The sequence below is a fragment of the Nycticebus coucang genome, chromosome 8 (assembly GCF_027406575.1).
Source record: "Nycticebus coucang isolate mNycCou1 chromosome 8, mNycCou1.pri, whole genome shotgun sequence".
Classification (NCBI taxonomy): domain Eukaryota; kingdom Metazoa; phylum Chordata; class Mammalia; order Primates; family Lorisidae; genus Nycticebus; species Nycticebus coucang.
The window spans coordinates 34,940,518-34,964,344 of NC_069787.1; the positions used below are offsets into that span (position 1 = coordinate 34,940,518).

General features: G+C 39.8%; 1 protein-coding gene across 3 annotated transcripts in view; it reads left to right on the forward strand.

The window, feature by feature from the left end:
• The window catches only part of PRICKLE2 (prickle planar cell polarity protein 2), a 405,373-nt gene that overhangs the window by 276,368 nt on the left and 105,178 nt on the right, over positions 1-23,827 (forward strand). For all 3 annotated transcript variants that reach the window (XM_053600102.1, XM_053600103.1, XM_053600104.1), the window contains one exon: positions 18,218-18,401. In XM_053600102.1, the coding sequence (XP_053456077.1) occupies positions 18,218-18,401 (184 nt within the window). The remainder of the gene's footprint in view (positions 1-18,217; positions 18,402-23,827) is intronic.

Here is a 23,827-nt window from a genome sequence, read left to right on the forward strand (position 1 = left end):
TATTTACCAGCAATGTAGGGTCTTTGTCTAGCTTTCCTGCTGTGACGCTCCTGGAGGAATACCTCCTTTATAATGAACTGTTTTCTCTGTGCATCCTCTGGACAATGCAACCATTGGTTAGGTGGCCAGTGCATATGGCCTGCCGTCTCCTGGCTCGGCAACTGCCTATCTCTTATCTAAAGCCTTCCCTTCCCCTGGAAGCTTATCCATCAAGGATCAGAACTTCATTTAAATAGCTGCCTGAGTCTATTCCTTGCTTTAGAGTTCATCATCTCAGAAGTTGTCAGGAAAGCCTGTCGAGACTAGAAGCTTTCCAGGGATTGAAATGATGAACAGCCCCTACCCCCTCACCCAGTGCTTCCTGTGCAGGGTGGGCCACTTTGAAACACCTGCCTCCTTAGGAAGCAGGGTGGACACGCGGAGTGAAGAATGCAACAGCAGGAGTGTCGGTTCTTGCTAGAAGGGCTTTTGAAAGGGGACTGGGTGGAAAGCAACATAATCACTGGGCGAGACTGATCAGAAAGCTTGAACCTGCCTTGCTTTCATTATATCAATTTGGCTACCTAACCAACCTCCTAGACATCAGTGTCGTTCACCCTTGTAATGCTTAAAAGTTGTTTTAAAATCTTCATCATTGAATTGCTACGATGCAGCATCTGAATGGCAACTATGATATCATGTGCTATTTTGAATTTAAAAAAAAAAGTTGTAGAGAGTGAGAAATAGCAGTTGAGCTTCAGCAAGACAGAAGGCACTGACTTTGGCCCCTGTGGATGGTTTAAAATATCAGAGAAGGTCTCTGATACTTCACCAGTTTTGCAAACCAGATGATTTTAGGTTGGGATCCGTAAAGACCAAAGAAGATTGATGGACTTTCTGAAATTTAATGTAAAATTTTCTGTGAATGTATAGATGTTCATTTTTTAAGGGAGGGGATCCCAGCTTTCATCAGATTCTTAAAGACATCAAGTTAACCAAAACATTAAGAACTGCTAAGTCAGGTGGTAGATAGTTATAAATTCATCCAGAGAAATCTCCATAGGTTAATGTGTGGGACTAGAAAAGACATTCTTCTGCCCTGTGGAAATATGGCACTTTTCTACATGACTACTCAGGATCTAATGTTAAGCCTTATGGAAACAGAAGGAGAATTACTTGATTTTTCTTCCATTTTATAGATGGGTGATTTGGGGGCTGTGGTCTCAGATGCCAAGGCCACTGGAGTTCTTGTTTCTTCTCTCTCACAGATTTTTTTATTGTTCATTAAACAATTTGACACACCAGGCACAATGACTCACACCTGTAATGTCAGCACTTTATAAGACCAAAGTGGAAGGATCACTCGAGGCCAGGAGTTTGAGACTGGCCTGAGCAACATAGTGAGACCCATCTCTAAAACAGAAAAAAAAAAAATTGTTTAATTAGTTGAGCATAGTGGTGGTCCTAGCTACTTGGGAGGCTGAGGCAGGATTGGTTACCCAGGAGTTTGAGGTTACAGTGAGCTGTAATTGTGCCTCTGCATTCCTTCCTGGATGACAGCACAAAATCTTATCTGTTAAAAAAATAATAATTACAATTGAACATTTACTTTGAACTAAGCCAGAGTTTTTCAGTCTTTCTGTACACAGGCAGATATCAGACACTTTGGAGTACAGTAACTGAATTACATTACACTATAGTTAATAGAACATTCTCAGCAATAATACATCTTCCTCTACCCTCGTCTTACTCTTTTGCATACTTTCCTTTAATCAAGGACAAAAACAGTTTCTCTTTTTTTGCCATGGTCTTGGGAAAACACTACTCATACAGAGAGAGTCAAAAAATGTATATGCATTTTAAGAAAGGAAAAACAACTGTATTAAAATTGTAATACTCAGTTATTGGTAACATTCGTTATCCTGTATATTGTATCTTATATCTCTTGTAATTGGAGAAGTCAAATGGGATTTGCATTTATAATTTTAATATTTGTTTTCCTTTCATAAAATGTGTGTATATACATTTTTTTGATATATTTGAATCACACTCTGCGTTTTTGGTGTCATGGTACCTATGTATTTTCCGTTATTGTAAAACATAAACATAAAAATAAAATTTGCACATTGATCACAGCTTATTTATTTGCCAATGAAGTGTTCATACCCTACTGGTTGAGAACTACCAAGCTAGATTTTAGACTAAGAATTAGAGATTCAAAATTTCAAAGAGCTGCCTGTTGAATGCTTATTGTTCTAGGTACAAGATAAGATCCTTGACCTTATGAACTTATATTACATTGGGAAAAATACAAAAGATACATCAATATATAAAATGGTTTCTGAGAGTAAAAATGTTAAAAAGGGAAACATTTAAAGAATGGAGAGTGAATGAGAAAGGAAGATGAGTTTTTTTTTTTTTTTTGGACACGGAGTCTCACTCTGTCTCCTGGCTAGAGTGCCATGGTGTCATCATAGCTCACTGCAACCTCAAAACTCCCAGACTCAAGCAATTTTCCCATCTCAGCCTTCCAAGTAGCTGGTACTCCAAACATGCACCACCACACCTGTCTGGTTTTTCCATTTTCAGTAGAGACGGGGGTCTCTTTCTTGGTCAGGCTGGTCTTGAACTCCTGACCGCAAGTGATCCTCCTGACTTAGTCTCCCAGAGTGTCAGGATTACAGGCATGAACCACTGTGCCCAGCCAGGATAACGTATTGTTTTATAAGGTTCTTGGTGGAGATGTCGTTGGGTGAGTGATAACAGGAATAATGAAACACAGGCCAATTCTTGAAATACTGAGCGAAGGATATTCCAGGCCAAGGAAGGGCCACTGCAAAGATCCTAAGAGAGAGCTGGCCTTGGAGAGTTTAAGGGATAAATGAAGTTTGCTGATGCTGAAGTATAGTAAACAAGGGGATGGAATGGAGCAAAATGAAGTTGGAGAGACAGGAGCAGGCCAGGTTATATAGATAGGGTCTTGTCGGCCATGGTCAAGGAGTTCTTCTTGGAGTTCATTCTTGCAGTGGGAAGTTAAGGGAACGTTTTATGCAGGAGAGTTGAGTGTTGTCATTGTTTAAAAAATAATGATGCAATTTTAGAAGAGCAGAGAGAGAAGTAGTCTGTTGTAGTAGCCCAGATGGGAGGTAGTGGTAAATTGAACTAGGCTAGAAAGATAGAGATGGTAAAAAGAGCCAGAGGTAGTGAACGTATAACTAAAACTTTTCCTATGAACCGAGGAAGTCCACAGTCCAGGCTGTTTTTCATTGTATCAACTGTGCCAAAAATGGATGGGCCTTGCTACATGTAGCAGCCTGGCGGGGCACTGAGGTGGAGGAGGGCCAAGGAGGCATACATCCTTCAACCAGCACCTTGTCAGATCTGCATCTAACAATTTTTTTAATATTTTCGAAACCTTACTCCTGTAGACCATGTGAATTCAATTCATCAAGGGCTTCCTTCCAACGAAACCAGGAAATGTTATTTTCTCGCTATGTACTTCCCTCTTTCCTTTCACTTCTGCAGAACAAGGAAACAAGTTGTGGCTCAGAACAAAACCACAAAACCCATCCCATAGATCCAGATTGAAGGAGGGAAGTCAGCATCTTGCCTGTGTGTGTGTGTGTGTGTGTCTGCCTGCCTGTCTTTCCTGTGGGAAACCCTGAGAACTTTGTTTTGTTTTATTTTTTTCCCTTGGACTTGACTAAAGCCAGGTCTGTCCTGAAAATAACGTTTCCCTATTGTGTCTAACTCAATCTGAATTGAGGGGCTTTACATCCAGCACTGGTATTTGGTAAACATCCAATTTCTTGATGTTCTTGTTTCATTAAGTCCATTGGGGTCGTCTTGAGCCTTTGGCCTTGTTGGCTGTAGAATGTGGATTTCTGGGAATTTTTTGCCTCGAGCATTTCAGCACAGATATTAAAGGGCCCCTGTCAAGTTTCAGGGGGTGTGACCATTGCCAGAATCCCCACAAGACAAGCCCCTGAGGGATCCCTTTGCCAGCTGGCCTATATCCATACCAGAGATGGCTGGATTTCTGTGGTTCTCTGTGTATGGAGCTGGCCGAGTTCCCCTGGATGAAAGGCGGCCTAATATAAACTGAAAATGTTATTAATAAGCAGCCACTTAAGAATTTCCTATGACTTGCCAGTGATGTGGGGGCCTCTGTGTGAACAGGGAGAAAAGCCCAACTTGGTTTACATGGATTAAGGACCCAGTGCAGTCAGTGTGGAGGGACCTCAGAAAGGTATTCAGGTGTTTTTGAAGGGCTTGGATAAGTTCCAGAAATTCTTTGAGCCTTCGTTGTCCTATCTATAAAATAATAATAAGAAGAATTCCCTTCCCATAGTGTGGTTTGAGGATTAACTAAGAAATGCGTGGAAAATGCTTGGCATCAAGCTTGGCACATATTCAGAAAATGTTTTCTTAAAAAGAAAAGTTAGGCAAGTTATACCCCAGAAGTGAAAGCAAACTGCCTTTACATCTCCTGGTTGTGGGAGAAGAGAGTGAGTTCGGATACCCCCAACTCTCAGTGGTAGTAATACCCACCATGCACATCTCTGAGCTTCTGCTCCTGCCTCTATAAAGAACTCCCATTCTTCTGACTAAACTTGAAGAGATGTTTATTGGCAGTTCACAAGTTACCAGAACTGGCTTGGTGCCAGTTGCTCAGTGGTTAGGGTGCCAACCACATACACTGAGGCTGGAGGGTTTGAGCCTGGCCCAGGCCTGCTAAAACAACAATGACAACTACAACAACAAAATAGTCAAGCATTGTGGCAGATGCCTGTAGTCCCATGTACTTGAGAAGTTGAGGCCAGAGAATCGCTAAAGCCCAAGAATTGGAGGTTTCTGTGAGCTGTTCCAGCACAGCACTCTACTGAGGGTGACATAGTGAGACTGTCTTAAAAAAAAAAAAGAGAAAAAAAGTTACCAGAATTGAAAGTGCTTATAAGCTCTAAAGTCCTAGATTAGTCTAAGAGGTCATGAATTTAATGTCTCAACTGTCTGCTTTCTTGTATCTTGACATGAAAAGGTCAATGGTGTGACCTTGAAAACTGAAAAGTTTGCCCAAGAATAAGTAATCCTTATGTAAGGATAGTAATGAAATGACTTTGCTCAATCTAGCAGACCTTTAAGTATACAGCAAGTGTTTAATAAAGACTTAGGGCAATGAATAATTTGTCACCTGATCTGTTTTCCATTGACTCTTTCTGTCCTAACTGAAATAGATTAACAGAGTCTAGATTGATTTCTGGATAACAAGCACCCTAACTGTGTTTGTTTGTTTTACTTTGTATCCCTAGACTTAGCAAAGGGCCCAGCACCCTCACATAGAGTCAGGTTCTTTTATACCAAGAATGTTGTGTGTATTAAGTTATTTAATCCAAATAGCAACTCAAGAAAGTGATAGAGTTAGGATTAGAACCCAAGTCACTGTGACTCCAGAATCTGAGATCTTAACTCCCTGCACTTTACTGCCTTTAAGTACTTAGGCATGTTTAATACCTCAGATCTTGTCTAGAGTTTAGGTGACCTTGTCTACAAAGGAGATGGAGACTAAACAGCTACTTCAGCAAATGTCATAGAAGAGAAAAGCAAACAAAGATGTGTTTTGTGGAGTCATCCCATCCTTGCCTTGAAGTATAAAGGGGAGGAGTGTTAGAATTCAGTTTGCAGTCATTTCCTGTTCCCCTGAAGGACTCATCTAGAAAGGAATGGTTCTTGGAACTTGCTCTGCTAAACGTCCAATGAAGTGAAAACAAACATGTCATAAAATCATAGTTAGCATGTGGACAAAATGAAGAGGAGAAATTCATCCAGAAGGAGCAACCGGTTCTATCTCTCCTGGTTATTCTTTGCAGAGCAGCAGGACTGACAGGCAGTTGAAGAAATCAGGGCTTCTCTAGACACCCAGAGCCTTGAGTGGGGATGCGCTGATGTAGGTAGCAGTGTTGCCATGGAGACACCATCAGTGGCCAAGCTCTTCTCCTTTGGGGGCTCACTCTGTCTACTCATCTCGATGCTGAATTAGCTCTCTGTGTGTTTGGTAGGCAGATTCCTCACTGGCTGGTGAATGCTTTTAAAATAAAGCCCAAACTCCTCCCCATGGATTGTACGGATAGTTCACCAGCTGCTGTCTTGTCACCATTCTAGATTCCTGTCAATATCTTAATGGCACCATGTTCTTTCCCACCTCTGTGCCTCTATTCACCTATCAGGAATATGCTTTCCTTCTCTTTTTGCCTAGAAACCTCCTACTCAGCAACCTTCACATCCAACTTCCTCAAGGAAGGCCTCCCTAACCTCTCATTGTCCAGAATGCCCCCCCCAACCATAGCACAATGCCTGAAACATTAATAACGTAGTGAAAAAGTACATGCCATAAAATCATAGTTAGCCTGTAGATGGATTGAAGTGCCAAAGATTGACAGTACTCTCCGCTTGGTTTCAAAACATTTTATTTTTAAGAAGTAAAGTGTTTATAGAAATTACAAGAATAGTATAATGAACTGCTATACATTTTTTGTCATTAAGATTTTGCCACATTTTTGCTGCTTTCTCTTTCTGTCTTCCTTCCTTCTCTCCCTACACCCACCCACATGCATGCACACATATTATTATTTTTGTTGAGCCATCTGAAAATAAATGGCAAACGTCATCCTTTATCTGTGTATATTTCAGGATCTCTCTGCTCAGAACAAGGACATTCTCCTAAATATCCTCACAAGCATGCTCTCCTTTGAAATGTATGATCTAGCTCTTTGTGCCTAATCAGACAGGGATCTCTTCTTTTCTCTTCTTTTCTCTTTCTCTTCTAACCCCGTGCAACACCTGCCACAATGCCTTGTATATAGTAGATATCCAGAGAGCCATTGTTTGATAGATGAAGCTGCCTGTGACAAACATGTCAGTATTGTACCCATTTCCTCATGCTGACCCTGTTACTGCGACTCTAGGACCTGCCGCTTGTTCTCCAGCCTCCTTGATTTGCATCCCCAGGAGGGTGGGCCTCAACCAGTAGCTTCAGGGAATTGTTGGCTAAGGACCCCGTCTCCTTGACTCTCAAGTGGAACATACCACAGGACTGTTCTGTCCCATATCCCATGGGTCCTGAACTGCTCCCTTCTCCACTGCACTTCTTCATTTCCCTACCAGGCCTTCCAGGGACCATCTCCCACTTGCTTCTATATTCAGATACCTTCTTAAGGTCTGATTCTAGGGAAGCCCCATCTAAGATGTTGCCCCTCAATTACTGAGGCCTCATGCCATAAATGAAAGTGTAACAAGAGATCTTTCACGTATGTGTTTCTGACCAAAGTCCCCCAGGAGGCTGACTGGCTGGTTGGCCGGCTGGCTGGCTGGCTGGCTGACTTATTTATTTTTGAGACAGAGTCTCTCTCTGTCACTATGCGTATAGAAGGCTTATTTTTAAAAGGGAGTGCATTTCTTTTGCTCAAAAATTACAAGATAAATTAATCTAAAGTTGGGCCCTGCATAGAAGTCTTCATTGAAATTTTAATTGTCATGTTAACAGGAAGAAATAACTATTCCTGAAAATTACCCAGTACCAACTTCAGCAACCCCTGAGAGAGAGAAGCTCCTCTCTCCGTGCAGATGGCCAGAGCCGCTGGAGCCCAGGCAGAAGGGAGGGAGTTGGACAGGACCAGGCAGTGTGGTTTTGGCACCCAGCACACACCAGCCTCGTACCCAGCTGGCCCCATCACAGTCTCCGCCCTTGAGCTTCCGTGTTTATTAGGAAACCATTTTTCCTTTCTCACAGAGATAGCAATCTTGCTTCCAGACATGACACCAGTGTCAAGGTTCATGCCTGGGTCCCTCATTCAGACTAAGTGTTTGCCAGAAAAGGGGAAGAACAAAGTATTGTGGCTGGGAGAATGGAGTTAAGGAGCCAGGAAGGCTGCAAATAACAGGATATGCTGACGTCTGGGCATCAAGACAGAGGGATATAGGAACTCCAAGGAGAAATGAAGTAGGGAGAATGGAAGAACTTTCCTCCACCCACTAAGATGGCACCATCCCCTGAATTTCACGTCTGTATTCGACTTTAGGACAGGTAGTGGCTCAGCCAGTTTGGTCACCATCATTAATACAGACAGTGATGGGGAGGAGGGAGGACACACATCACCTCCTAAGAATGACTCATGCTGCACTCTTCCCCACCTCAGGGCCTGTGTGCTCACTTTTCCTCTGCTTGAAAAACTCTCATTCTGGTGTTTCTTATGCTGCCTCGTGATCAATCTTTAAGTCACAACTCAAAAGACACTTCAGTTCCTCCCTTTCTGATTGCCCTGTTTATTTCTGTTGTGTCAATCATCAGAATCTATAAATGGAATATCCGTGATTGTATGCCCAGCATCTTAGTACAGTGCCCAGCACACAAAAGGTGCTTGGGGTCCGTGTAGTTTGGCCAGTTGGATGGATGGGATGATGGATATGCATGGAAGGCTAGATGATATGGATGGGTATGGATGGATGGACAGAAGAAGAAAAAGAAGGAATGTTTGATCACTCTACCTAAAACAAGGTAGTGGAAAGCTCTGGTCTGGGAGTTAGATGACGCAGGCTCTAATTTGTGCAAGTTCAGTCAAGTCACTTACAACGTATAGCTTAAATTTTATATCCATGAAATGGATAAAAATGCCAACTTTACAAGACTGCTGAGAATGAATAAGCCAGATAAACTATGTGAAAATAATACAAATATTATAACTCCTCCAGACAAGTGAGCAATTATATTAACAGTAGAACACAGCCACTGTGATCACTCCTCACCTGCCATCCTGCACTATAAAAGTGCACGTGGGCGTGGAGTAACAGCGGGCAGGGCCTTGCTATATGGAACCCTTGACCCTCGGAGCCGATTTTTACCTCCTGGAGCACTCCCACTTTATTTCAGGCCTGCCTCCACCAGTCTATTTGCTTCCTCCCTTCCTTTCTGGCATTCTGATCCTCCACTTGTGTTTTGCGAGGGATGTTTAAGTAGAAGCTGAAGCCCTGGGTGTGAGCCTCGAGGTAATCTGACCCAAGCAGTTCTGGAGGACAGCTTTGTGTTCTCTGTGAGAGCCCGGTTGTCGGAACTCTAGCTTATTCAAAGCAGGATTGTTTCAGTAAGGTCTTAGGGCAGGCAGACCTTGCCTCTAGATCTTACTGACTTGGTGGAGCCCAATGCCTTTTTTGCGGACAGTTCCCACTATTCCTTTCTTCGCTTGCCTCTGCTGGGCAGCCTGCAGTTCACTGAAAACTGTTCACCCAGAACGCTTAATTTACCTCCTAAGACCAGGAGAAGTTGTTACCAAAGGGCAGTAAACTTGAAAAGAAGTTTTGGTTCATTTTAGGTTGGTGTGGCGCATGTGTGTGTAGAGCTGATTTTTTTTTTGGAAACTTGGGGGGAATTGGCAACAGAGCAGATGGAGAAAGCCAGGGCCCTGCCCAGCCCCTCCTGCGTCAGCCATTCCCAGGGCAGATTCTTTATATCGTTTGAAGTGATGTACGTTATCGCAGCATTGTACGAATGTGACCAATGTACAAAGACACGATTCAGAGCCAAGTCTTAGTGGTTTTAAATTATCCATGGCCCATCTCTCTCCACTTGCACAGAAAATTGCAAGTTGATAGCTATTGAAATCTGGCTGTCAGATGTTTTTTATCTGAAGGACCTAACTTTTAACTCTGTGATACCCATTAAGTGTACAGTATACGTAATTCCCACGTTGGTGGTATCTTCCAGGCTGCGTAAGTGAATTCTTCATCTTGCTGCAGGGCCCCAGATGAGAGCAAACCCACTTATCTGGATTGAATGATGCAAGACTGTTTGCTGAGAGTGTTGTGTGTGCGTGTGTGGGTGGCTCTGGCTCATGTCTTGTCATTCCAGGCCAGAGCCTTGTCCCCTGGCTCTGCCTGATGGGAAACACATAGAGTGAAGTCTGAGCTCCAGTTTCTTAACACTAATGGAAAAGAAGATCAGCAGCTGTTTCTGTTTAATGTTAAGAAACAGAAATTTTGATTATCTTTGGGATTGTGAGTGTTCTAAAATTTTTTTCTTCTTCTTATCTGTAATTTCTGAATTTTTTCCTATAGCAATGGTGTATTGCTTTTTAAAATAAGGATAAGGAAGCAGTCACTTTAAAGTATCCTAAGTATAACAAGAAGGGAAATGTTTGCCATTTTTTTTTTTTTGATTAAGAATAAAAAGAGCTATTCTTTTGCCTTTAGTGAACTGGAGTTGTGAAAGAATTTAAACACTCAAGACACATTTTGTTATTTAGCAAAAAGCTGTGAAGGCCTTTGGGTTATTTTAATCCCTCGTCTTTAACAAAAGCGTATTTTCCCATACCTGACCTTGGCTGCCTGGGACATTGCCATGTTGCATCCAGCATTGTGTGTTCTTCATCAGTCACTTGGTTAGTGCTGGAGTTGAGCCACTTTTTAAGCAGTCTGCCCTTGACCTTGTAGATGACAGTGACCTGAACCTGACCTGGCCCTGGACTTAGAACAGAGGAGCCCACACCACAGGGGAGATAGAAGACAGGAGGACAGATGGCAGGGCTGGCAATGATTCTCGTGGCTGATGTTGTTTTTACCTCTCACCAGCACCTTTCACGCACACACTCCAGTGGGTACCCAGCTGAGTGGCAGGTGGGCTTAGTGGTGCAAGAGCATAAGACATGGTGTTCAGGAGGGCTTGAAATAGATCTGGAACAGTCTGAACAATGTGCATTGCCCAGAGTTGCAGAGACCATCACGAATATCGAACCCACACCAGTTTTTAAATCACACTCAGATGCTCCTTTCTAACTAGAAGGTTACTACAGAAGCATGTCCTCCAGCTATGCTGGGAGGACTAGCTACATCATAGTCACCTGGCACACTGGTGAAAATGCACATTCCTGAGCCCTGCCTCAGACCCATCGGATCAGAGTCACTGTGGTAGCCCAATGTTCCCCAAGCATCTCCATGTAACATCCTAGCAATCAGATGCACAATCTCCCATGACTAGGACTATAGCAGAGTCTCATGATTAAGAATTATCTGTTAAAAGCCATCAAGAACCTCTTTTTTTTTTTTTCTTCTATCTATCAAATTATCAAGTACTTGCCTCATGTTTTGTGATGTGTTAGAAATGACTTAGTGGTGTCCAGGAAGGATGGTGCTTTTCTGACTTGTGTCTTTGGAATGCTGAGGACCTCAGGGTCATGAACATGCTTGCAGTTTGGGGGGCAGAAAGAGACCATAAGAGAAATTGGGTTTGCAGTCATCATTTTCTCCCACATCAAATTGGGCGGCCCTATTTTATATTTTGAGTTACCATATGTCAGTCTTTTTGCAAAATACATATATTTTTTCTCATTAATAAAAAGAGAGTGAAAAAGACTGAAAAGGAAAAAATAAAAAAGTCTTAATGATGTTTAAAATTCTTTGCAGATCTAAATTTCTACACTTTGCAACTTGAACTTGTCAGAAATCGTGCCATAAAGGAGGATCCCTTTTTTGCTTTCATCATTTCTCACACAAAGCAGGACCTTGTGATTCAGGGTTCACTCTTATAAATAACCTGTCAACATCTCAAGGATAAGTGTTCCCAGTGCCTTGGCCCCTAATCTATTTATGATGAATCCTTCCACATAGTGGCAGACACATTAATTGTTATAAATTGTTAGACATTATAAAATGGTGCAGATGACCAGGCTGCTCTGAGATAGTTGAAGAGAGGACCACCACCTGCTGATACTGTGTGTCCCATGGAAAATTGTGGATATAGAAGCATTGAATTAATAGCTGTAACTTTGGGACAAGAGGGTTGCAGAGGTTGTTCTGAGGTAGAGGCAGAGAAGGAAGGAGAATGCAGAATCTCCACTCTCTGAATCATGGCTTATTCCTTGGAAACCTGTCATTCACAGACCCAATTATGTGCAAGTGGAATGTCAGCTCTGACAGAATGAAACCAATGCACTCTTTGTATGTTTTTTTTTTTTCTTTTTTAATGAAATCCTCCTTTACTAGCAGGTTCTATTTTCATAAGTGTCTATTTAAAAAAAAGCCAAATCATATATTTCCCCACACACTCCTGAATATGCTTCATTCAGGTGAAAAGCTTTAATCAGCAGGTTGAAATAGAGCTGTTGGTTTTGCTGTGTGCATTTAACCAAAGGGGAAGGCACAAGAATGAAGAGAAATCCTCTTGGCTTTACCTCCCAACATCTACACCTTTCTGAGCATCTGGGCCTTGGGTTCTCAATTTATAGGTGGAGGTTATTAAATTAGCCGTTTTCAAAGGCTGTCATGGCATCATCCAAAGGTTGAAAATTCTTTGCAAATAAAAATGCCTTGCTGCAGAGTTGTGTTAATTATACATGAAGAGTGGAAGGCAGGCAGCTAGCAGGGAAAAACAGATAAGGGCCTCGTGGTTTTGATTTACTCTTTTTGTTTTCTTTCCTTCTTGATTTTGCTCTTCAATTTGTTGTTCAGGAGTAAAAAGGATGTTCTGTGGTTAGAATAAAGTATGTTTTTATAAGTAAGTTTTGGGTTCAGGGATCAGAGGGATCCTATATGGATCCCCACTCTGCTCACTATTTAGGGTTTACTTTGAGTAAGTTGCTTGAATGCTCTGAGCTTTTGTTTTCTTTTCTGGAAAGTAGGTATATTTCCTTTCTTGGAGGATTGATTGGCAAATAAATGCTGTGCATGCTGCTTGGTATACCCTCGCCCCGTCTTAATCACCCTTCTCCTGCTCCTCAGTCTGGTTTTCTATAGCACTTGCCACCTTTAACATATTATATGAAAGGTGATTTATTCTGCTTATTGTATGTTTCTACTTCTGAGGATATAGGCTGTGAGGGCAGGGATTTTTGTTTTGATTAGGTACTCAAGTGCCAAGAACAGGTCCTGGCACATTGTTCAATGACTCCGTGGGGCGTTTAGCCCTGTCCCTCTTCTCTGTTTATCCTTCTACTTGTTGATGCGCACTCTGGACCTGATTCTGTAAACCTGTGTTTTGCTTCCCTGTTTATATTCCTTCTCCTGGAACTTCATTTCATTAGATCACATCTCTCCAGGATTAAGCAGTGCATTCTTCTCTTCCTGATGAGTAAATGAGTCTTATCGATGGATAGTCTAGAAATCGAACATGGTAAAATTCTTATACATTTTGTTTTGACTGTATGACTTTCTAGTAAAAAGTGTTAGTCACAAAGGTTAAAGTTGCTTAAGCACACAGAAACTTTTTTCCCTTTAAATCATGAACTGGGATGAAGTTTGGGGGAAGGAAAGATCTAATAGCTTCCTAATAGCCCTGACCACTTTACAGTAGCTGATTAATTAAAGAGTTACTGTTCAAATGAGAAACAGCCAGCATTTGGTTGGAATTTCTTAGAGTTTGGAGATGCAAAGCAGATTTGGGGTGTGTATTCTGTCTGTGTATGTTTCAGTCTGATGAAAAGCAGGATGTGGGAGAATCTGACAAGCTGACTTGGCTAGACTAAACCGATTTGGTTTCCTCAAGTACATTTTTATGTAAAAATTCAAGCACAGCACATTAATAGAATAAGGACAGAAACAACTAATCATCTCAATAGATGAAGAAAAAGCATTTGACAAAGTCCAACACCCTTTGTGTAAAAACAATAAACTAGCGTAGAAGAAAACTTCCTTAACCTGATACGGGACATCCACACACACACCAAAGAAAAAAAAAAAAGCAAACACAGCTAACAGTACTTAATGGTGAAAGACTGGATGTTTTCCCTTAAGACCTTAAGATCAGGAACAAGCCAAGGATATTTACCCTTACCACTTCTATGTAACATTGTACTAGAGGTTTTAGCCAGAGCAATAAGACAAAAAAAATAAGAGACATCAGGTTAAAAAGGGAAAAGTGAAATTCTCTATTCACATATGACAAGGTTTTGTATGTAGAAAATCCAAAAGAATACAAACACACACACATAAACTAACAGAACTAATAAATGCGTTCAGCAAGACTGTATGATTTGATATCAAAATAAAAGCCATTTGTGTTTATACACTAACAATCTGAAAATGAATTTGAGAATAATTCCAACTATAATGGCATCAAAAAGAACAAAATACTTAGGAATAAACTTAAAAAATGCAAGACTTGTACCTGAAAATCGCAAAATATTATTGAAAGAAACTAAAGTAGATTGAAGAAAATGGAAAGCATGTTGTGTTCATGGATCAGAACACTTAATCTTGTCTAGATGACAGTCCCCTTCAAATTGATTTACAGATCCAGTGCATGTTCACCTCACTTTTATTGTAGAAATTAACAAGGTAATTCAAAAATTTATTTTTTTATGAATGTCTATCCATGGGACCAACAAGACTCAAAACAATTTTTTAAAAGGAGAACAAAGTTACAGAATCATACTTCATGATTTCAAAACTTACTACAAAACTACAGTCATCAAGGTGGTGTGGACCTGACCTAAAGATAGACATATATCAAGGGACTAAAATTGAAAGCCCAGAAATAAGCTCCTGCAATTAAAGTCAATTGATTATTGACAGGGGTGCCAAGACAGTTTAATGGGGAAAAACTATTCTTTCAGCAAATGGTGACAAAACAACTAGATAGTCACATGAGAATGAAGTTGGATTCCTACTTATTCTATATGTAAAAATTAACTCAAAATGGATCATAGACCTGGATGTAAAAAGTGAACCCATAAAACTCTTAGGTTAAAATATGAAAGTAAATTTTTATGACCACGGGTTAGACAGTGGTTTCTTAAATATGACAGAAAAAAATAAAAGCAACAACAGACATCATCAAGAAAGTGGGGGGGAACCCACAGAATAGGAGGGGAGGATTTTCCAATCATATATCTGATAAAGACTTTTATCCAGAGAATATATAAAGAATGCTTATGACTGAACAATTAGAATACAAATAATTACCCAATGAAAAAATAGACTAAAGATTTGAATAGGTATTTCATCAAAGAAGGTAATAATAAACACATAAAAAGATGTTCAACATCATTAGCTATTAGGGAAATGCAAATCATACTCATTAGAATAGCTATAGTCAAAAAGACAATAGCAAGTGTGGCAAGAATGTGGAGAAAATGCAACACTCATTCATTGATGATGGAAATGTACAGATTTTTGGAAAACAATTTGACAATTGCTCAAAAATGTTAAAATTTCTATTCTAGTATGGAAGAAGATATTTGCATGCTATGACTCCAACAAAGGACTAATTATCAAAATCTATAAAGAACTCAAGCAAATCAACAAGAAAAGAGTAAACAACCCCATTAAAAACTGGGCAAGAGACATGAACAGTAACTTTTCTCATGAGGACACTTGAAGGGCCAACAAAGACATAAAATAATGTTCATCATCCTTAATTATTAGAGAAATGCAAATCAGAACCAGTTTGGAATATCACCAAACTCTAGAGGGAATGGCCCACATCACAAGATCCCGAAGCCACAGATACTAGAGTGGGTACAGAGAGAAGGGAACACTCATGCCCTGTGGGTGGGATGCCAAACTAGTACAGCTTCTCTGGAAAGAAGTGTGGAGATTCCTCAAAGAAGTAAAAATGGACCTCCTACTATTTGATCCTGCAGTACCATTACTAGGTATCTACCCAAAAGATAAAAAGACATTACCACAAGAACATTTGCACTCGAGTGTTTATAGCAGCTCAGTTTATAACCATGAAGATGTGGAGACAGCACAAGTGTCCTTCAACACATGGATGGATTAATAAACTGTGGTATATGGATACCAAAGAATACTATTCAGCCATAAAAAGATCGAGATTTTGTATTTTTTGTAACAACCTGGACAGATCTGGAGAACATTATCCTAAGTGAAGTATCACTTAAGAATGGAAAAACAAGCATCATTTGTGCTTGGTACTGAATTGAAACTAGTAGATTTAACAACTACAGGCTCACTCAGAGAGGAAAAACTCAGTTAAATTTACGTGTGTGGGGAATTGGTAAACTCCCAACCCAACAGGTACAATGCACAGGTATATGGAATACCTCCTGGGTGAAGGACACGGCTACTACTTGGACTTTAACCCTACAAATGCAAACTATGTAACTTAATCATATGTACCCTCATACTAATCTGAAATTTTAAAAAACTAATAAAAATGGAAAACCTCCTGTTCTCATAGATCCTACATTCTGGTGAAAGGGAGCACATTGGGGGATCTTCCTATATACCAAAAAAATTTTTTGAAGAATTAATAAATAATTTAACAGTATACAAAATTGCCATTCTACCAATTTTGTTCCCTGGCATATACACATACTCAAGAAAATTGAAAACACATATCCACAAATAAAATGTCTGTAAACATTTAGAGCAGCATTATTCACAATAGCCAAAAAGTGGAAATAGCCCAGTATCTACCCACTGACAAATGAAAAATGTGGTATATCCATACAGTGGCCTGTTACTCAATAGTAAAAGGGCATGGAGGATTGATACGTGCTGCAACGTAGATTAACCTTAAGACATCATTCTACATGAAGAGGCTGGTTTCAAAAGACCATATATTGTATGATTCTATTAATATGAAATGTCTAGAATAGGCAAAATCATAGAGATAGAAAGTGGATTAGTGATTGTCAGGGCCTAGGGCAGAGGGACATTGCCACTAATGTTTCTGGGGTTTCTTTGGGGGGTGCTGACAATGTTATAAAATTAGCAAGTGGTGATAATTTCATAACCTTGTGAACATATTAAGAGCCAGTGGGTTGTACCCTGTAAAACAGTGAATTTTATGGTCTGTAACTCAAATATAACAAAGCTGTTATAAAAAATTCAGGCATATGTGGGGATTAGAATGCTAGGCTTTTTCATTACCTTAACAAGGGACCAGTGAAACTAATAATAAAGAAAGGGGTACATAGAGAATTGCTTATTCCCTTAAAATTTTACCTTTTTTTTTTTTTTTGTAGTTTCTGGCCAGGGCTGGGTTTGAACCTACCACCTCTGGCATATGGGGCCGGCGCCCTAGCCCTTTGAGCCACAGGTGCCACCCTCCCTTAAAATTTTACCCCTTCATTCATTTCTTCTTTTCTATTATTGGTAGAAGTAGAAATGTTTTTGTGTTGCTGACATCAACATATTTATTGCTTCATCATTTCTTTAGCCATGGATAAGGGAACAGATGGTAACCTTAAAAGAGAAACGTTCAGTTTGGGAGATTTTTATCTTTGGCTGCTACCTTTTGAAATAATTCACTTGCATGATCTTTTTGCATATTAAAAACCCCACCACATAGGGAAAATTTGGGTTTCTAATTAGAATCTCAAACCTACAGTGATCTTTAGTGGCGGTAAAAATGTCTTTCCTTTGAGATCTTAGTGCCAGATTTATTTAGTGAGAAAAAAGTACATTTGCTCTTCTTGAATAAAATTTCACCCATAATTCTTTAAAAAGCCACTTCCGTTTCCCCAGGCTTTTATAAAAACAGTATGTTGTCAGCATTTATTAAATCTGCAGGTAATATTTCTGGTCAGCCTATCATTATGGATACATACTTAATTGTTATTACAGTCAAGGAAACTGTGGTCATGGCCCATAATCCATTGGTTTACTTACTAAAATAAAAAATATACTTGTGATGCTTTACTGAGAATAATGTGTTCCACTTCCATCCAGGTTAATACAGAAGATGTAAAGCAAAAATCCAATGTACTCAATTCTGATATGAGAACAATTAAGGACCTAGTACACAGTGGGGAGTGAGGAGGGGAGAGCAGAGAAAGGGAAGGAGGAAGGGGGGTGGGGGAGTCACAGTGTGACACACCTTTTGGGTGCGAGACAATTACAAGAGGGACTTTATGTAACAGATGCAATCAATGTAACCTGGTTCTTTGTACCCTCAATGAATCCCCAACAATAAAAATAAAATAAAATAAAAAATGTATTACCATTTCTCTTGAGATGTTGATTTAGAAGAGAAGATTGTGATCCATGTTTAAGTGCCCTTAGCATGTTTACTTGGCAGCCTCTGACCTTTCATGCTGTTTTCACATGTGTGTGCACACCTTCTACAAAGGCAGGCATGCTCTGGAGCACTGCTTGAGATGCCTTTGTTAGAAGCTGGTTGCCAAGGATTGTGTTTTGGTTTGCAGTCCAAGGGCTGGTGACCAGCAGGCTCTTGAAAACATGGGTTTTTTTTTCCTTCTTTCTCACCTTACACCTCTGCTACCTATAGGAAGATCTGCCTGCACTGCAAGTGTCCCCGGGAGGAGCACATGGTGACAGCGATGCCACTGGAGATGGAGAAGACCATTAGCAAACTCATGTTTGACTTCCAGAGGAACTCCACCTCGGATGATGACTCAGGCTGTGCCCTAGAAGAGTACGCCTGGGTCCCGCCCGGTCTGAAGCCGGAACAGGTACCATTCCTGATGAGAGGATGCTGGTGGCTTTGGCTTTAAACTTTGTCTTGCTCGGTCCTTCCTTGTGCCAGTCCAGAAGGGTAGACTTGGTTAACTCAGAAAAGTGGTTGAGGCTAAATGGGTTGAAGATGTCAGGGGCCCCCATGGGAAATGAGGAAGGGAAATGAAATTGAGTCTTCAGTGATTTATGGTGAATTCCTTCTGTATTGCCATTATTGACTCTTAATGAGTTTGTGTAGAAATATCTCAGAAATATTGGCTTTAAAACACTACATATAGTGAGACTTTATTTTAAGGGAGAAGAAGATAAATTGTACACTGGCCATAAATCTTTGAAACATTTAAAACAAGTAAGATTCTTTCGGGAGGAGAGTAAAGAAATTGAGCAGAGAGAGGAAGCTTATGTGATAAAGGCTGTGTTTAATGTGAAGTTTGACCTGGGCATTTCCTGAAATATTCTGTCACTATTGTAAGTATTATTAAAAGAACTTAGTTTCTTTCTGTTTCACTGCATTTTGCATTTTTCTCGAGTGACATACAACTTCCACTTTGCATTTCTTACTATTTGGAAGTTTCTCTTCTACCAGCCCCTTGTTGGTTTAGAAGCATCTCTGTACACTGGGTATTTTCATGATCTTCATCATGAGATTTGAGAGACAGCACTGCCCTGGAGAAATCTTAAGTATTTGACCACTTGTGCCTTTCTCTGACACATAAAATTTCTTTCTCTGAGGATAATCTCTATGTCTTGAATATTTAGAATTGAAACAGCCCTTGAAATTTTAAGTCAGGAAGTTTATGTGTGATAATGCTTTTGGGAAAAGTTCTTTGTAATTAAGTAAGATCCAAGAATTCTGCAGTAACTTAATGTGGTGATCTTCATATCATCTTTGATTAGCCATTTGTCACTGTCTTCTTCTACTGTTGAGGTTGCAAAATGGCAGATGCAATCAGGCACCAAGAAGGATTTGTTTAGTGAGCAGCGTATTGTTTTAAAATTTAATTAAGGTACTAATGCTTTAAAAATAAAAATATTTTATGAAACAGTTCCTATTTATATCTTAAAAATTTGAGGGCCTGCAATCTTATTTCTAAAAGGATGTAATTGGTTGGAGTTGACATTCCTTGTAGAAAAAATTTGATCTCACCAAGTCTCCATTAAGTCCATCTCATCCTTTTATGTCACCTTGCCGAACCTTACAGTCACTTCAGTCTTGTGGTTTTTATTGCAATTCTTACTACAGTGGAGAAAATAGCTTAGAGTAGAAATGTTCCCCCCTCCCCCCCAAAAAGAAAAAAACAATCTGCAAGAGAATTGAAGGTAGTTCTGTGCTGGGTATCAGCAGGAAGAAATAAGTGCCTTCTTCCAGTTTGTGGATTGAGGTTATTATATCTTTCCTTTCATCTGTTTTAGTAAAGATTGCATTATAAAGAATTTGTTTGATAAGAATAAGAGTATTTGGATGAGTTTGGACACTCAGATGATGCGGCGGTTGACTGGATATCTTTGTTTGACATTTCCATTCTACTACCACACTTGAGCAGTGTGTTTTCACACCTACGTACACCTGTGAGCTTATTTCATTTTCTTGGTAAGCACATCTCCAGTAACTTCAAACCCATCTTTCCCCTGAATTGGCCAAAGTTAAGCTGTTTTTGGTGCCCTACTTAGGGAGATTCTTCTCTAAGACCCTTGAATATCATTCTGTGATTTTCACACTCAGAAAAAACTTTCTACTCATAGTGACCCAAGAGACCATACAATCACAGAATTTAAGGTCTTGATTAAATTCACCAGTTCCAAAAGTGAGTGCTTATGGTGTTTTGGAAGCCACTTGACTCATCTAAAATGTGTATTTTGGGGAAGCATAAAACTGAAATTTCTTTAATTTGTTTTGAAAGATGATTAATGCTATTAAACAAGTGGTTTGAATTGTACCAAATGAAAGGGTATTCCCACCTCTAATAATTCTATTGTTATTTGGAAGGTCTTCTCTATTCCCTATACTTACACAAACCTATATGACACAGATGATTAGAAATTGTTCTCCAGAGAGAGACTATTTTCTCACGCTATTTGAAGGGTTTCATCTAATAAAATATATGTCTATATTAGAGGTATTTAAAATGGTCATGTTGCATTAAAGAAATAAACTTTACATTTTTAAATTATGAAATCTTTTAAAGTCTATTACTTAAGAAATTATTTATGGGGCGGCGCCTGTGGCTCAGTCGGTAAGGCTCCGGCCCCATATACCGAGGGTGGCGGTTTCAAACCCATCCCCGGCCAAACTGCAACCAAAAAATAGCCAGGCGTTGTGGCGGGCGCCTATAGTCCCAGCTGCTTGGGAGGCTGAGGCAAGAGAATCACTTAAGCCCAGGAGTTGGAGGTTGCTGTGAGCTGTGTGATGCCACGGCACTCTACCGAGGGCCATAAAGTGAGACTCTGTCTCTACAAAAAAAAAAAAAAAAAAAAATTATTTATGAATTTAAAGGTTTTTTTAAAAAAAAGCTTTCTAGTATGCTTTCAGGTTAGAAAAATTTGAGTCCCTAAATCCCTTTCACTAATAAAAATTCTGATGTTTAATGTCATATTTGTTGTCTATGACTTGAGAAAAACCATTTTTCTATCAAGAAATAATAGGGAATGTTAAATTGCTTTGTGCTGGAGGCAAAATATTAAAGACTAGTTAGGGCTGAAAGTTATGTATTTTCACTCTTCTTACAAACCTTTCATTTCACTCCCTGATCCTGGGGTTGATAATATACCTTCAGGTGATACTATTATTCTTTGTCTTCCAAGAAATGCCTTCAATTAAATATAATGCAAATGCAAGTCACATCTACTCTTCAACATCGGCATTTAACACAATAACTTCAAAACTTAATCTTTTAAAGGTAGTGTGGAAATGATAAATAACAGATGATGCTGGAAAAGAAAGGCATTTGTCTTGTGATTTGTAATGCCTGAAAACTAATCAGGAAAGTCGTTCAGATCCATCCTTTGCTTCTGCTCACTCCAAATAAGATGTTTAATGTCATCCAGAGAGCCCCTGGTAGCAGAACAGAGAACTGGAATCTGCCTTGAATTGGCTGTCTGAAGTGTCTCTCTCTCTCTTTTTTTTTTTTTTTTTAACTTGAGACAGTCTTGCTTGGTTACCCTGGCTAGAGTGTAGTGGCAACATCATAGTTCACTGTAACCTCTAACTCCTAGGCTCAAGTGATCATTCTTCCTAGTTTCCCAAGTAGCTGGGAATACAGGTATACTTCACCAAGACCAGCTCATTTTTTCTATTTTTAGTAGAGAGAGGATCTTACTCTTGCTCAGTTTGGTCTGGAACCTCTGACCTCAAGCAATCTTCCTATTTGGCCACTTAGAGAGCTAGGATTACAGGTGGAAGCCACTGTACTCTACCTGAAGTCATTTTTAAGGCTCTAATTTTACTTTAAACTCACATAGTTAATAGTGTATACTCTAGCTCTTAGAGATGGTATGGAGATACATTTACACATAATACTTTAGAAGGAATTAGAAAAATAATTAACAAGCCATAAAAAAGCCAAATGGCGAGAAGGATTACTCAACCTCAGCACTATTGACATTTTAGGCTGGATAACCCTTTGCTATGGAGCTGTTCTGTGCATTGTGGGATGTTTAACAGAATCTCTAGCCCTTACCCACCAGATGCCGGGAGTATCTCCCATTTGGGGTAACCATACATCTCCAGACATTGTCCAATGTTCCTGGGAAGTGGGAGAACCACTGGGTGAAAATGGTGTTCAAGATAGAAGATATCTCAGAAAAGTACTGGCCAAAAAGGATGACTCAATTTAGCAGCCATTTCTTGAGTACCTACCATGTCATAGCTCTGGTATGACAGCTGCTGCCTTGTAACACGGCGGAGTATTCAGTAGAGTCAAAGGCCGTGATTCCACACTTCCTGAGCTGAGACCTGTCCTATTCTCTCTGAGGCAGATCGCAGCATCTTCACCACTTTAAAACAAGAATGGGAGTGGTATGAGGAGCAGGCTGTGGGGGCTCACCAAAATAGAAGTCACTTTTATAAAGCTAAGATTTGCTCATTAAAAAAAGAAAAAGATATGAGACTTCCAGGAAAGCAAATAAAAACCAAGGAAAATTGTTTTCAACCTCTTTCCCTATGTATATTCATGTATCTTTGTATATAGGAGCACATTTCTGTTTTGTTTCAGACAAAAATGTGATGATGCTTACAACTAATCTGGACTTGTTTTCATTTACTTCATATAGTGAAGATTTTTTTTTTCTTCACTGTATTTCAACCCAGATTATTCTTTGTAATGGTTGGATAGTTTTCTGTCTATAGGTTCTTGGGGTGACACCACCACCACTAGGGGGCATTTGGGAATGTGTGTTTGGGAGGGGGCAATTATTGTCTCAATGAGGGAGTGGAGCTTCCACTAGCACAGGGGTGGGGTCTTGAGATGCTAACCATCCTAAAAAGTGCCAGATGATCCCACACAAAGGAGACTTGACCCATCCCTAATGCCAGGAGTACCATCATTGAGCACCAAGAAGGTTTATTTTTGGCCATTTCCACTGTTGGCACTTTACCTCTGTATTTCCGGACAGCAAGGGCTAATGCTGTGTGTCATGTATATTGAGTATGTGCCTGCTCCTTTCCTTAAGAACAATTTCCAGGGGTTGAGGGGCCACCTCTGAGCTAAACATGTCATTATGCCTACCTGCCCTCTGAAAGGGTTGTAGCTGCTACATCCTCTGGGTGAATAGGCTTCATTGAATATGAATGGATATGGTTTTTCTATTAGTTTTCCATCTTGCTGTTCCATGAAAATATAAAGAGACCATTAGATTCCTTCTCTTGAGTAAATGTTTTCACTGACATTTTGGATACTCCAAGTATTCATGAGCGTTCTCCAGTATGAATATCTCCAAATCCTTAGCCTACAAACTTAGCAATTTTACATTGTTCTTAATATTATTTTTGCACAGAAAAAAGTGGCTATTAGATGACCTCTCCAGAACACTCAACTTTCATTTCAAACTTGCAGGAAAGATGAAGAGTACATACCAGGAGTAATTGCCCAATTTTTTACTTCCAAACCATCTTCTCCTATATGGTAAAATGGAACGTTCAATGCTACTCAGAGAGGAGATGAATTAGTTGATTTTGAGCCCCGTGACACTCAAATATCTCTGTTGGGAGTGTATATAATTCTTTATTTGACTTTCATTTTAGTGACTATTATTCAGCCATCAGATGTCAGGTTAAGTGTATCTCCTCAGAGAATTTCTTTGACCAGCCTGTAATATAAGATTAGGTCCCCAGTTACATGCTTTGTAACAAACTGTGTAATTTTTCTTATTAATACTTATCAAACTTATAATTAGATACTCACTAGTATAACAATTTGTTTAATAT